The following is a 15,986-nucleotide window of genomic DNA, read 5'->3' as shown; positions in this document are numbered from 1 at the left end:
GGACCATTCTAGCATCTTGGTGGTATACTCGAAGGGACTCAGTAGAGACGGAGAGTATGGGGAGAGGTTAATGCTTGCCGGAGGTAAGGATACAGATCCGGTCATCAATAGTTGAATGGAAGGCGGTAGTAATAGATTTGAGTATCACTACAAAACAATATCCTCACCTCTCCCTCATTAAACAACAACAACAACAACAACAAAAACAAACACTGACAACCAACACTTTGAAGCCCAATTCCGATAAAAACACAGCACGCTGGAATGTTTAGGCGGAGTGGAACTGATCTATAATCACATGCAGTTACTTTTATGTCCTATCCAGGTGAATCTTGAATTTCGTGAAAGTGAAGTTCCTCTACTTGAAAAACAAAATACAGAAGGTTGTGTTTGCTTCTCTCGTTACTCTATTGAAGCATTGCGCATGCGCTCTGTGACAGGTCTTTATGCATTAACAAGTTAGTACTACGCTAACGCGTGTTGTTATTTTTCATTTTACTGTTTATTGGAATAACTGGCTATCAGTGTGCTGGCAACGTAAGTTTCCTCATGAAAATGACCATGGTGGTTCACAGTACGAAATCTGTAAAGCGTAATCACGTTATAAGTGAATGCCTTTTCAATTGTGTAAGCCCATAGTACGCTAATCAAGACTTCTAGTGTGTGTTCGGTGTGAGATGATAATCATAGATGTATACCTTCTGTGCACGTGGTTCCAGTCCACCCCGGTGCGCAGCTGCAGGTAAATGCGTTGGTGGCATCCAGGCAGGTTCCTCCATTTTGACACGGCGAGCTGCTGCATTCATTGATGGCTGGAATACATTTATGATCAGGAAAAAGAGACCAACAAATGAAAATCAACTAGAAACAAACACAAAGCCACATACTTAGTAATAGTTATGAAAAACACACACACACCTTAACTAGCATTTTTGTTAGCTGCAAAAAGTACATAATGACATAGAGTTTGCAGTAGTGCATAAATATGAGGAAAAGAAAATAGTGGTATGTTTGCTTTTGCCGTTGTGGTGTATTTTCGGCAATGCTTCCAATTTAGTCATCCCTGCTGTTCAATTCCATTTTTTTTTTTGCTGTGTAACCCACTTACCTATTTCACAATCGTCCCCAGTCCATCCGTCGGCGCATGTGCACTCGTATGAGTTGACGTTATCAGTGCAAGTGCCACCATTCATACACGGTGCCGACTCGCATTCGTCGATTTCTGCGAAGGAAAAGTACAAGACCCCGAAACTGTCATTATTTGCCTCCATTCTACTCCTAATTGTACTTAAGATAGAGAGATACAATGTTGTTCTCATATAACTATATATTGTAACATGATTTACAATTATCATCAATTTTCTTTATTGAGATTGCTAGAGATTAATATAATAGGCTACATGTACAGACCTTCCAGGTGAACACAACGCATTTGCGTCGAAACATTAAAGATTTTAATTGCTTTAAATGAAAGAAACATCTAAAATTTCCCATTATCACACAGCAATGTGTGCTTCCTATTATCTAGATCTATATTGAGAGAGTCAACATTTTTATCCAAAGATGATTCGTATGAGATGATAAATACCTAGCTTTCTTACTCCAGCCTTAGATGCATAGCCGGCGCATGTGTACGTAGATCTTAGAATACCCCTCCCCTTAAAAGAATGACACTTTTATTCTTTGCCTCTTTAGTGAATAAAGAAAACTTTCTCGGAGGTCGAAAAGTATCACAAATTCGCTAAACGGGCAACAGACAATGAATAAGATAATGTCTCTCTAGTGGCCATCTTTAAACAATTTGAAATCACTGCACTGATGTGAATTTCACCATTGCTTTCGCCAATTTTGAACAAACCCTTTGTGTTGGATATAGGATCTGAAAATGAAAATTCGAAATAGATTAGAAGATATTCAGTGGAAGATGATTTAGAGCTCATCTTTTTTAACTAGCGGCCACGACGAATATTTGCCGCATACGGAGAAAAGCACGGTTCTTAATCTTATCTCTTAATCTTAGCGCTTATTCTTAACCTTAAAGGAGAGCTCCGGATGATTTTCAGATATTTATATTTGAACAACTAAAAATTTGTTTTACTGAGGACAGAGTTTCAGAATTTACGATAATTGCATTGAAGAATAATAATATTTTCGAAATGTATAACAAATTGCAATGAAAAACGATGATAACATGACAGGGTCACCATAAGAATGCATGAGACGGGGCTCAAGGAAGCAGAACAAAAGAAGAAGGCATGCATAGATTATGTACAGGTGAACTCGCAAGAAAGCAGTATTGTAATGTAATACACTGAGTAAATTTTTGAAATATGCGACCGTCCTATGTCATCATCCTTGTTCAATGTAATTTGTCTAAGATTTTTCAAAGTATTGTTTCTCTGCTCAAGAACCACAACAAATTCCACAAATATATTCATGGAGCTGTTGATTTATTTATTTTATGATGTGAAATTATGAAAATCGTCTGGAATGCCCCTTTAAATCTTAACCAAGACTTGAGAGAGTAATTATTATCCTGCGTGTTATACCGACCTATCTCGCATCGTTCTCCAGTGTACCCCGCCAGGCAATCGCACGTGTATCGATTCTGCTCGTTGTTGCAATCGGCCCCATTCTCACAAGGTGAAGAGCTGCATTCATCGATGTCTATCATGATATTATACAAGAAATGACAAAATGGTGTTAAAACATAAAACTTTAAAGGAATCGTATAGTTTTGTTTGAGACCTAACTTCAGGTTTCTATAACATTTTTGGTGAGGGGATAAGAAACCTTTAATGAAATATGAAAAAAAAAATGTAATTGCAAGAGGAATTCAAATTCTACTTGATGAAAATTAGTTTTGAAATCACTGAGATATCCAAAACAGAGTGATCCTATAGTAAAAGGTCGGACCAACCTTTTAGTACAATCGCTTTGTTTTACTTTGTTTTTGATGTCTCAGACATTCCAAAGCTGATTTTCATCAAATGTACTTTGAATTCGTCTTAGAATGGTATGGCCTGTACTAAAATGTATTTCATAAGTGGTTTATTGGTATCTCCCCCCAAAAAACCTATAAAGCCCAATTTTTATCTCCACCAGTACTATACCATCTGTTTCAAGTTGTTACGTATGGCTATTGCTAGAAGATGCAACACATTTCCCCTAGATACGAGTATGCCTTGTTCGAAATAGTGGTATTCACGCAGTTAACAGAAATCACTGCTCCAAACCAACTTGACACTTCAGAAGATTGTGTCGTTTACCGGGAAGTTGAAACATGTTCGTATATTCTACAAAGTATAGTTGATTTTGCTTACCGTGTGTCTTATCCGTCTACTGAAGTGTTTATGTCTATGGATATGAATTCGAACTAAATTACGACCTATTTATTTTTCACTGATGTTCTTTTAGGAGACAGACATTTTCTAGTAGCAAATTGTAATGCAAAATCTATCATAAGCAATGATAACAATATGTAACCCGCTACAACAAAAGAATCCTAAAGTCGCTGACGGGTGAGCCGAGAAAATCGGCTTTGAAGTCAGATCGCCAAAATCTGTCAAAACGTTCGGATTTCTGTTTGAACACAATTTTGTAGTCTAATGTATCTTCTATCATCTGCCGAAATTTCAAAGCTAAATGATTAAAGGAAAGGCCTGAAAATAGCATTTTTCTGGGCCATGCTAGGCTTACCCGTCAGCGACTTTAGGATTCTTTTGTTGTAGCGGGTCACATTATTATCCATTATCTGTCTTACAAATACATAGATCAAGCGGACATACCGGTTTGACAGTTCACTCCCGTCCATCCCGGTGCACATATACATTGGTAGCCATTGATGGCGTCCATACAAGTGCCTCCATTGAAGCAGGGATCGCTTGCACATTCGTCAATGTCTGCCAAACAAACAAAAAAAAAAAAACAACAACAACAACAAGTTAATGGAAATATCAAAATTCAACTTAGCCAAGCACGGAACCGTCTTTGTCTGATGTCTACATCATATTTGTTGAAGGACCAATTTGACCCTGAACATGAGGCAGGGCTGGGACACACACACACACTCACACACACACAACAATGAAAGAAATCTCCGTTGTAATACTAATGATCTGTCATTGACAAAAAGAGGACTGTGCTAATTCCTAATAAAATCTTGAACGGATGCAGTCAGGGTTGCACGGTAGTCCAGTCGGTAGTGTATCAGCCTTTCAATCGAATGGCTCGGATTCGAATACCTGTGAGTCTGGACTGAGCAATACTGTGTGTTATCATACCGTTCCCTCGAGTAAGAGGCAAAACACCCTGTCCCTCAGATAGGACACAAAATATAGGTCCTGTGTGTTAGTGGCACATCCCACGAACGTGAGCATAAAGTCGACTTCTACTAAATAAAACCATTGCCCCATTATGAAATTTTCTATTATGTAATCTTTATCAAATTGGGTTAACAATATATGATTCATTCGTATTCGCCACTCTCACAATGTGCAAATATAAACACCCACATCTCTATTCGATGCTCTTCTTTCCCTCTATTTCCATTATAACGCTCCCCAAAAGAATTTCACCCTCAGTCATAAAGCTACCTACCCATACTGCAGTTGTACCCAGTAAATCCAGGCTGGCACGTGCAGAAGTACAGGTTAATTCCATCAACACAAGTTCCGTTGTTCATGCAAGGAGCGATTGAGCACTCATCGATATTCGTGCCGCAGTGAACACCAGTCCATCCCGCTAAACAACTGCAAGTGTATCCGTCGACCATATCATTGCAGACACCGTTGTTCAGACAAGGGAAACTTGCACATTCGTCGACATCTACCAAAAGTGTACGGTGTAAAATGATCAACTGTGTCATTCACATCGATGTAAAAGTCAGAATGACTTAGCATATAGTCTGGATAAAGGGTACCTTACGAAGAAGATATTCATGCCTTACGTGCTGTGAAACTGTGCGCCTTGATAAAATTTCACCGAAAAGAGAGTTGGCCGTTTCTTCAGTGAATTATTCACATTGAATGAGCCATATTTATATATATTGGATAATTCAGAATCTACAGATGATATTGTTTATGATATACGTGTAGCTAAAATATTAACTGGTGTTATCAAAGTATCACCTGATTGGTTTTGAATATTCAGCCAATGTATTGTAAGTGTTGACATATCTATCTGTGCTTTGAGTGCAAAAGGTACAATAAGTGACCATGCAGTTTCCCTCCGCCATTACCACAGGTTGTTATTCATTGACACGCATATAACGTTCGGATATAATGGTTACTCAGGACCTTAAATTTTCATATCTTATGACCGAGCTGCGATAGTATACCAGTAGCCTATATGTGAGAGGCTACCTTACGTATAGTGTTTATTATTTCATGGAGAGATTCGGCATACCTATTTGACATTGGTCTCCACTCCAACCAGAAGCGCACTCACACCGATATCTGTTGACATCATCTTCACACGTTCCTCCATTCAGGCAGGGATCGCTTTCACACTCGTTGATATCTGAAGAAGAAACAAGATTAAAACATTATGACGTGGAGGAACTAAACAGCGCTTTCAAAGAAGTGGCTTAAGTATTGATGGAGGTAGGACCTAAGTGTGCGCTGAAAAGGTTTCAAGAAGAATGAAACCCAAATATTAGTATAGTACACATGCATGTAATCCTCCATGACGTCACGAATAACATTGTTGTAGTCTTCTCATCCAGCGATAGCGGTATCGAGAACTTAAAAATACATAACTTTTGAACGGATTGATTGACTCAGCTGCCTTTGCTGATGTATTCTATACAACAGACATTGCCAGATTTACTCAAGTCAGATCGAGGTTCACTCCCCTATAAAACACATAATGGCGGTGTATGGGGATCGAGTTTATGCGTATAATATTTATGTAGGCCTAATATGTGTGCAAGCCCATAGTCGGAGTTATATACAATATAAATATATACAAAAAATGAAATGTAATAAGGCCTGTAAAGAGGAGATGAAAAAAAATTACATCAATGAATGTATTTATGTGATGATGATAATGATGATGATGGCATGCATGTTTATGAGAAATAGAAACAGATAAGGGAAGGAAATCATGTTTGGTTATAAATTTGTTTTGTTTTGTTTTTTTTTTTTTGGTGTTTTTTTTTCGAACATAGATGCAGTGCATGTACTTACTTGTTTCGCAATTGACGCCCGTGTAGCCGGGTTGACAAACACAATTGTATGCTGCCAGTAGGTTTTCACAGTCGCCTCCATTTTGACATGGGTTGGGATTGCACTCATCAATATCTGGGAGGAAAATGACGAAACATTATTTATTGGTTAAAGATCAATATAAATGTGAATCTTTGAATCTTGACGGAAATTCAATACGCTGTTAAAACATAAACGTTTAATACGTGTTTCATATTCAAATGATTCAATTTTTTTTCTATAGCAGAAGAGATTTATGAGACGCATTGACTTTTGAATGTTGATATTTGATGATGTTCGATGACTGAAAGGACAAAAGCTGTATAAATGCGTTTTAACCCGTTCCACACTGAATTCTGAAATCCCCATAGTTAATACACAGACCACCAGGTTCCCGTACGGAACAGGTTAATATTTGATAATGTTTGATAACTGAAAGGACCAAAGCTGTATAAATGCGTTTTAACCCGTTCCATACTGAATTCTGAAATCCCCATAGACTTAGTACAGAGGCAACCACGTTCCCGTATGGCACGGGTTAAAGAGATCCAGGAATGCTCAGAAATCAAGACAATTTTGCTCCTATATCAGTCTTAAAGAGCACTAAGCACTATTAGGAACACTGTTAACGGTCGACATTATTTTCCTATCAGAAAAGAGGACTGATTTTCAAATCTATAAGTTTCATCGCCGTCCTATCACGTTATATGTCATGGGGCGTATTTCTTTGTAGAGGCTGTACCACAATTTACAGCAACGACTTGAAAACAGGATCACGGATACCTTCGTTACATAAGACGCCGGTGTATCCGGGGGCACAGGTGCAAGTGAATCCGTTTACCATCTCATTACAGGTTCCACCATTCTGACAAGGCGAACTTCCACACTCGTCAATTTCTGCAGTAAATCATAAACAAAAATAATTATTATCTCACCAGTTTCATTTTTAAGTCTTCTGAAACTTAGGAAACTTGACGTCATCACTTTTTTTTGCAGAATAATCTTCAAATTATTCTTGAAAATATCACATAATATGACATATAGCATTCAGTCATACACTCATCGGCATGCATTCAATCAAAAGAAACATTTAAATTCAAGGATTAAAAGCTTAAGAAATCTTCTGATGTTTACTCATCATCATATTGTTCTTGTTGTAATTCGAGAGGTAACGAACACACAACCAAACTGCTGAAAACACTCCTAATAAGTCATTATAATGATAAGTAATATATTTCCTCTTCATATTGAGAACGAGTTTTACGATCACGCTAAAAACTAATTTAATTTTTTTCAAACATCAACTCAATCAACTCGTAATGTTTAGATTTCTTCCATCGCTGTGAACCGAAATATACAATTCTCCCTCTGCAGGCCCCTGTAGGAGTATCAGCCAATCACGCACGCCATTTTATTGGTTTTCTTTACGTTTCCCCAATAAGATGATAAAACATTTGTGCAAACCTGTTTCGCAGTCAGTTCCTGTATAACCGGGTTCACAATTGCAGGTATAGCCATTAACCAGGTCTACACAGTCGCCATTTTGGCACGGGTTAGGATCGCATTCGTCTGTGTCTGTAACATAGAAATATCAATAGTTAGCATAGGCATTAATCATTTGAGACGTATCTTTCCATGAAAAAAAAATCGATAGCATGTAGTTATATTTTGCTTATATCTTTCTCAAATTATCTATTGATTGAATTGATTCATTGAAATGGTTTATTGATATCGACATCGTCGCTGCCAAAGGCTTGTGATATTTTAAATCAAACGCATAAGAACAGGATACATCAAAGTAGCTCCAAAACAATTAAAAAAAAAACACACACACAAACAGATAGTTAAGTACATATTCGAGCTGAACCTACGTAGAATATATTATGACTTGCTCTGTGAAATATACGTATATATTTATTTCAAAAAAAAAATCATACTGGGAGAGGGAATCCGAGAAAAATATAGCACATGATATATAGTTTACACATAAAAGCGAAAAAAAAAAAGAGAGAAAACATTGGTCATGTTGTTTAAGAATTTCGTCGAGCGGGTGATGTAAATATGTTTCATCGCAAGGAGAGTGTTTATTGTATAAAATATGTCTCCTTTTGTTGCACGCCAATTTCTGGAACCAGCGATTTGTGGTGAGAAGTGTGTCTTATCATAGCGTTTTTATACAATACTTTTAGACATGGGCAATATTAATGGCGAAGAGATTAGGATTATGCAAACACATGCAAGGATACATCCTTTTCAAGTTTGGAGGCAAAATATGATTCAAATATTCCACACTCTTGGTATCTGTTTTATGACGGATTAAAATACTTAGTGGGATGACAAAACGGGATATACATTTTGTTGTTTCTTTTTGAAATGGCAATGGTTTGATGTTTCGGTCGAATGTCTGCTCACAGCGCATTATCACGGAATGGAATAATCTCTCGGATTATGTGGCAAACAGCACATCACTCAACTCTTTTAAATCTAACTTGGAGAAAGCATGGAAGACAAAAAAGGACAAATATGATAATGAGCATGAATTTTCATGCTCATGTTCTCATTAAACCGAACAGTGCAGAAAACATAAGTCTGTTATTTATCGCATCCAGACGATGGAGTAGCATAGGGGCAAATAAGTTCAGTATAACTTTAACTTAAAGGGATGGTACAGTATTGGTGGAGATGAGAATTGGGCTTTTAACTTTTTGCGAGATACCAAGAAAACACTTATGATGTAGTACAGAACATACCATTTTAAGAGGAATTCAAAGTTTGTTTGATGAAAATCGGGTATGGAATTACTGAAACATCCTAAAAAACGAAGTAAAACAAAGCGATCGTCATAAAGTGTGGGTCCCACACTCTATTAGAATCGGTCGTTTTGGATATCTCAGCCATTTCAAAACCAATTTTCATCAAATAAACGTTGAATTCCTCATAGAATTACATGCTCTTTCATATTTCATAAGAGGTTTCTCATTATCTCACTTAGGAATGTTATAAGCCTGAATCCTCACCTCAACCAGTACTGTACAGTCCCTTTAATGCCCACAATCAGGGCCCAATTTCATAAAGCTGTTCGTAAAGTTACGAGCAATTTACGACCGACTGGTGATCAATTCCGGTGTGCTATACTTATCAGAATTTCTATAATTCAGCACAAGAACTGTTCACCAGTTGCTCGTAAGTCGTTCGTAACTTTACGAACAGCTTTATGAAACACCCCAGGTATGTTAACCAGGTATGCATGTTCAGATTATTGTGAAGTTTTGCTTTCACTTTTAATCAGTATCGACATTCAATACGAATTCGTAGTTTTTTTTTTCTCATTTTTTTTTGCCCTCCATGGACTACATGTATCGTATTATCTCCATGTCAATAATCTCTTATCCCTTTTTTTTACTTAACATTTCTCTCGTAAATATTTACACAAACAAATGTTGGAGTGACTGCCACTTTAAACCGAACTTGTTGAGAGTACCCGATACAGAATAAATCATATCTTCCATCTGCATAATATTCAATATTTTTTCTTCATAGAGTTAAACCTATGTACTTTGTTCTTTAACTTTTCTTCAAATAGTTGTTGCTTAATGAAAATCACAACACCATTTAGAGCATCGTTTCTCTTTTCTTCACAACCAAAAATAATATTTTCCAGACTAGATACTATCTGTGGTCTAGAACCTTCATTTATCTTTTTTTTTTTCAGTTTCAGTTTCAAATTGACTTACTAGTTTCACATTCATAAACGAAATGTACAACATCTTCCAACTCTTCTTTACAAAACGAGCATTCATTTATCACTACTGACTAGGTAGTGTTGGTAGATCTTAACACCATTAATTGAAGCACTTGGACATCAATACATTCTTCACTTTATGAATGGAAGTGAATGTACATCAAGACAATGTGCTAGCGAATGTGTTATGTGTGGTGAGCACAATGGTACCTTCACACGGAAGCTGTTGACATGAAATCAGGGCAGAGGGAGAGGTCGGTGACAGAGTGAAGTCGGGCGTAGCCCCGGGACCTTTGCTCAGTCGGAGACAGATGTATGGCAAAGTGTCGCACTGCCGGAAATTCAGGTTGAGGATGGTGTTGATACCTTCAACCAACCGAGGCTGGCCCGCTGTCAACGGCTGGCTATTCGACGCCGACGGGATTGATGTGACCTGGTCGCCGGTTGTCATCCCTTGACCGTCCATTTGGTCATTGAGAAAGAGATTGACCTGGTCGGCGAAGCGTGTGATATAACAACATCAATGGTTAGAGGAGCGTGTGATATAATGAGACCAGCGGTCGCCCGGAAAGTAAGGGGGTGTAATGTTTTTACAGGATGCACTACGTACGACTCCTTATAGAGGATCAGGATGCCCGGAAGGGTATTTCTACCCATCCCATCAGACAGTACGTCCCCGGAGAACCTAAGGGACACTGTAAACACCGAGACAATTTTTACACGCTGGGAGAAATATTAGCCATATTTACTAAGTTCTAACTTTTACTGTAATACATGTAGTAGTATTTGACAGAGTGTCTAGCTATTCATTGTAAGGCTCGTTGCTGTAAGCTTACTTGTATCTCTAACCATGTCATGAATCACCAACGAAAGCATGCGTATATTCATGTGCAATTTAACGACTATAAAAGCAACGAAAGAAAAACAAGTACAAGTGCAATAACAATATTAAACACCCGAAACAAAACATGGTCACAACTAAGGCCCACTACATCCCTGTCACTCTCCCCTAAGTAAACCCTCCCACGACCTCTGCATGAAGAGGGGAACTACGCACATAAGTCCTTGACAACCGAAAATAATCATAAAACTGCCACACTGTCAGTGAGCTCACCTGCCACAGATTTGAACCAGATGCACTAGCGCCACCAGCGTTGGAGTTGATCGTCAGGGCAAATGTCAAGTTATTATTAGGGGAGCCGGCTTGAACGGGCCCTCCATTTGTGACGCTGAACGAAATTCCATTCACTTCGACGCCTATACAGCGTTTTGAATCAGATAAATCAATGTGTCAACAAACTGCCGTTGTTATTCTCAGAAATGACATGACGAACAAGGAGCTTGAAACACAGGGTGAAAACGTTAACTATCTATTAATTTCGTCTTTACTAGTGTTGATAGACGAGGAAAAGTGGAACCTTAAAACATTAAAAGAATTCAAAATACAGCGATTAGCGTTGCTTTGGGAGGCCTGTAGTTGCTAATCGAATATTGACTGTTTTTGTCAATCAACGTTTATGCAATGAATAATATGATGCGTGTTCTGGAATGACCAAAATATGTCTAAAAGTGCCAAAAGCAGGGAATATAAATAAGATAATATAGTAACAATAATTGTTTCCTTAACGAATCTGCTGGTGTTTTTAAGTGACAACAAGAACTTTCACATCATATTCATGTTAATCCTTTACCAATCCATTAGTATAAGCATTTTAAGGAGGCTTGGAACCACACCATATTAGATTATACATACCAGTGCATGAAGCAGGAGTGCAGGCGGTCAAAACGTCACTGTTGGGTTGTGGGTCGAAAGTGAAGTCGGGATTCGATGACAGGTTCTTGGAGAGTTCAACGCAGATTCCAGCGAGATCAGAACAAAGAAGGCTTTCCAGATTAAGGTCGACTTCCACAAATGGGATATTAGAAGTTTCACCGGCAGTAATACCAGTCGAAGCTTGGGTAGGGGTTAGCGACGCTGTCACTCGATTAAAAACTGAGCCGCCTGTAACGTTGCTGTCGCTGGTGTATGCCACTAATGTCCAGAGGTTGGATCCAGCTAAGTTTCCGCCGCCAGCACTCGAATCCATTTCAAAGTTGAATGTCACTGTGTGCGAAGGCGATCTTTCAACCAGAGGACTGCCGTCAAAAACATCTAGCCTTGTTGCTGTCACCTCAACACCTGCAATGAGAGATAAAGCATAGTGAAAGCTCTCAACAAATTGTTTGAAATGTAGTGCTGTTCATTTACAATCATATCTTAATAGATTGACAGTGACGGCATAATGGACTTTCCTAACAACGACTTACCTCTGCACGTCAATGGCTGACAGTCCCTTCGAGCAGCAACGCTACCAGTTAGAAGATAGTCTGGGATAGCTGCTGCATTTTTCGTGACTTCCACACACACGTATTGGATCTGGCTGCAGGTGACAGTCGAATCGAGATCCCACCGGACTCCCAGGTTGTTAAACATGGAGTCAACACCCGCTAAGAGAGGTGTGTTAATGTGAGAAGCCGTAAGAGCCACAACTCTCTCGAGGGCCCGGGCACCATTGCCATTGGCATTGTCACTGCCGTAGACAGTAAATGTCCACAAGTCTGACCCGCTGACGCTCCCCCCAAGAGGATCTGATGACAGGGTGACATCCAAAGTGACCGGCTGGTTGTTGACCCCTTCCCGGATATCACCAGACGCGACGGTGGCGGCAGTGTTCGTTATTTCGACACCTGCAAATGCGATTTCGAAAGACCAACATCAGATTTCGGTGGATGCTGAAAGGATTGGACATTCTTCCACCCATTCTCTGTCATAATGGTAGAAGATGCTGGCCATTCATTATATTACTTCGATGATTTTATCCCTTTAGCTTTAGACACTATTTGTCAAGAGGGTATAAAGAATGTGTATACATGTAATACCATGTTTTCTAACCTGAGAGCAAGAGCAAATACCTATGATTAGCTAAATGAAAAAAAAAAGAGAAGGACACTTTCATTGACTTGTAATAGTGTGTTCTATTATGACTTTTTAACGACTTTCAAAATATCTAATCAGTCGAACCTAAGAGCTTAGTACATCATTGTCTGGTAGTGCACATAGTATGATTTTCTATTGAGCGCAAGTATACTGAGAGAGCACCAACTGGTGTGATGCATTCAGTTAGCATCTCACCTCTACATGTTACTTCAAAACAGTCAACTAGATTTTCCGGAGCGCTGTCCAACAGGAACGAAGGCATCGGATCCCTTCCTTGAGAAACGCGTACACAGATGTAGCGAAACTCAGAGCAGGTTGGTCCAGAAGTCAGATTCAAGGTGTAGACGATTTGTGTTATCTGAGTGGGATTCCCAGACACGATATCAACTCCAGCCTGATCAGAGGTGAGTGAGAGAACTGTTTCAGCCAGAGGTTGGCTGCCATTCGCGTAGTTACTTGTGAATGCGGTGACCTGCCACAGATCGTCACCGCTGACACTTCCTCCATTTGCATCTGATTCGAGAGTGATTTCGAGATTGACATCTTGCTCCCTGCCTTCCAACACCTCTCCGGGAGTGGTCTGGAGAGTCGTGCTGGTAATTTCGACACCTGGTTTGTGATAAAAGCAAATATTACATAATGAATCATTCTTTATATATATATGTAACTATATATATATATATATATATATATATATATATATGTATATATATATATATATATATATATATGACCATGCATCACAAAACGAACAAAAAGTCGCACCCCTTGATTTTACGTAAGGGCTTAAAAAAGGTGAAATTGGTCAACCGAGTCAATCTTGAGTTGTTCATATTTTCTGAAAGAGCTATTCTTCTTCTATATTATTCTGTAATTTGGGTTCATGACATGAATGGAAAAGTGTGTTTCCAGCAGAATTTCTACAACCCTTTTTTGGAGGAGAGTAGAATGATCAGGTATGTTTTAAAGGCCCGTTTTCATTTATTTAAATCCTTTTCACACTTTTCACTTTCAAGTCTAATAGCTTTTGAAAGGATAATGCTACTGCTTTGAAAGTTGGCATTAATCAAGGACAGAATGTGTTCAAAGAACATGATTGATTTCAGTTTAATCTGATAATCTCTTCATTGTTGTTGCTCCGATAGTTTCCATCCTGTGTTTTGTCCCTTTCATCGCACAGCTAGCACAGTCTGGCAAAGATTAACCGCTTGAATAGACGCTGTACTTGAGAGCCTCTTTTCTCAGTTCACACTTTTCCAGAATGTGTACCTTCTTTCCAGTATTTAGATAGGTGAGGGGAGTCCATTTGAATTAAGTTTATACATCATTTTAAAGCTTAGAGTCTGCTCTTTTAGAATCTGCTCTTAACTAAAAATCCATGTCTGGCGACTTTTTGTTTGTTTTGTGGTGTAGGGTCACACATGTGATATATATTATATATATATATATATATATATATATATATATTGTAACATTGTCAGATTCGGGTACGTCACAGGTTGCTAACACAATCAACACTCCTTCTGTTGGTTAATGGTATTTTTCCTCGATTGACTTAAATGATGTACGTAAACTCACCTCTGCACACTATTGGCTGACAAGCGGTCAGGGCGTCAGCATCGCCTTCCAATAGAAAGTCTACACTGGAGCTCGGGTGCTTGGTCACTTGGACACAGAAGTAATCGAACTCGGCGCACCGTGGACCATCTGATAAGTCCCATTCGAAGTCGATTTGGGCAAGGACCGCATCTGCGCCAGCATCGATAGCCGTGCTGCCCTGGATCGCATCTAACGTGACATTTACGGGATCCACGCGAGCACCTGCCCCGTTAGGATCCAGACTGCCGAAGGCTGTCACAAGCCACAGGTTATCTCCGCTCACACTTCCTCCAGGAAGACTAGACAGCGTTATATCAAATACGACGGTCTGGCTTTCTCCTTCTTGGATATCTCCTGAATTAACTGCCACCACGGTGTCACCGATTATCACGCCTATGAAACAAGTAGAAATGGAGATGAAATAAATGTTCAGTGAAGAGTCCGTATCTTACATGGCAAACCAATTTATCAACTTTGGGGGTCAATGGCATTCGTAACGACAATCGTTACCACGAAGAATAATTTCATCCTGTCTACCCATTGAAGTACTTGTTTTAAATCCATATTCCCCACAACGATTCTCATGGACGTCATTTATGTAATTTGCCATGAGTTTGTTGATTATTATTGTGCGTGTGTGTGTGTGTGTGTGTGTGTGCGTGTGTAGTTTGAGGGACGCAAATATTTTAGACAGTACAATAACTTTGACTGTTGTTACATGTTAGATGTTGATTGTACGCATTAACGGCAAGTGAAAATGACGTAATGAGATAACGTGACAGAACGAGGAAATAAGGGAAATATTTCTTTCTTAAGAAAGAAAATCTCAGCATCGATTCCTGCTACATCGTCAACAAAAGTATGTGATACTACGCATACTTATTTTCCTCATTTTTAGCAAATTTCTTGGTATGCTGGTCTTGGGCACGCATTTATTCAAAGAACACGTTTTAGTTCTAAACTTATACTAGCACTCGATAGTTTGATGTTAATATTCATATTTTGTCGAGGATTTTGTTTTTTCATTCACTTGCCTAGTTTTATTGCTTGATCATACCAAATCTCTTCTAGTTCCATTAGTCTTAATATTCAATGAGCGCCATTATTTATAAACAGCAGGGGTTCAATAGTACAAGTACAATACTACTCAGCGAAGTAATATAAAATACTTATCTTGTCTGGAAATATCGAGGCAATGACCGAGGCAAAGACGATGGATTTACAAAACTTATCTTTAATAGGGAATCTTTGAGATGAACAGGATCATGCCCTGGCTTAGATCTCACGAGGGTAGCCAGAAGGTTTCATTTGCAGATCATAGAAAGGTGCTCATGGCAAAATATATTTTGATCATATTACGGACTTGGAAGCAAAATAAGAGGAGAGGAGTTCCGTATGAAGGCCTTTAAAGGAAAATACCCTAAATATGCAATGATACCAATCTGCAAAAGTCAGCACTGTG

At 38.8% G+C, this 15,986-nt stretch overlaps 1 protein-coding gene across 1 annotated transcript in view; it reads right to left on the bottom strand.

The window, feature by feature from the left end:
- LOC139713006 (uncharacterized) overlaps window positions 1–15,986 on the bottom strand; it is a gene marked incomplete at its 5' end in the record, with an annotated part of 68,967 nt that overhangs the window by 31,797 nt on the left and 21,184 nt on the right. The window contains 15 exons of the mRNA XM_071624785.1: window positions 699–812; window positions 1,109–1,222; window positions 2,554–2,667; window positions 3,789–3,902; window positions 4,600–4,827; window positions 5,407–5,520; window positions 6,189–6,302; window positions 6,990–7,103; window positions 7,671–7,781; window positions 10,159–10,438; window positions 11,063–11,205; window positions 11,702–12,127; window positions 12,256–12,675; window positions 13,121–13,534; window positions 14,504–14,917. Of these exons, the coding sequence (XP_071480886.1) occupies window positions 699–812; window positions 1,109–1,222; window positions 2,554–2,667; window positions 3,789–3,902; window positions 4,600–4,827; window positions 5,407–5,520; window positions 6,189–6,302; window positions 6,990–7,103; window positions 7,671–7,781; window positions 10,159–10,438; window positions 11,063–11,205; window positions 11,702–12,127; window positions 12,256–12,675; window positions 13,121–13,534; window positions 14,504–14,917 (3,234 nt within the window). The remainder of the gene's footprint in view (window positions 1–698; window positions 813–1,108; window positions 1,223–2,553; window positions 2,668–3,788; window positions 3,903–4,599; window positions 4,828–5,406; window positions 5,521–6,188; window positions 6,303–6,989; window positions 7,104–7,670; window positions 7,782–10,158; window positions 10,439–11,062; window positions 11,206–11,701; window positions 12,128–12,255; window positions 12,676–13,120; window positions 13,535–14,503; window positions 14,918–15,986) is intronic.

The sequence above is a fragment of the Diadema antillarum genome, unplaced genomic scaffold (genome assembly GCF_040938485.1).
Source record: "Diadema antillarum isolate AM-2024a unplaced genomic scaffold, OU_Dant_1.0 seq00001893_RagTag, whole genome shotgun sequence".
Lineage (NCBI taxonomy): Eukaryota > Metazoa > Echinodermata > Echinoidea > Diadematoida > Diadematidae > Diadema > Diadema antillarum.
The sequence above is the reverse complement of the archived record's forward strand: the minus strand, read 5'-3'. Positions and strand labels throughout refer to the sequence as shown.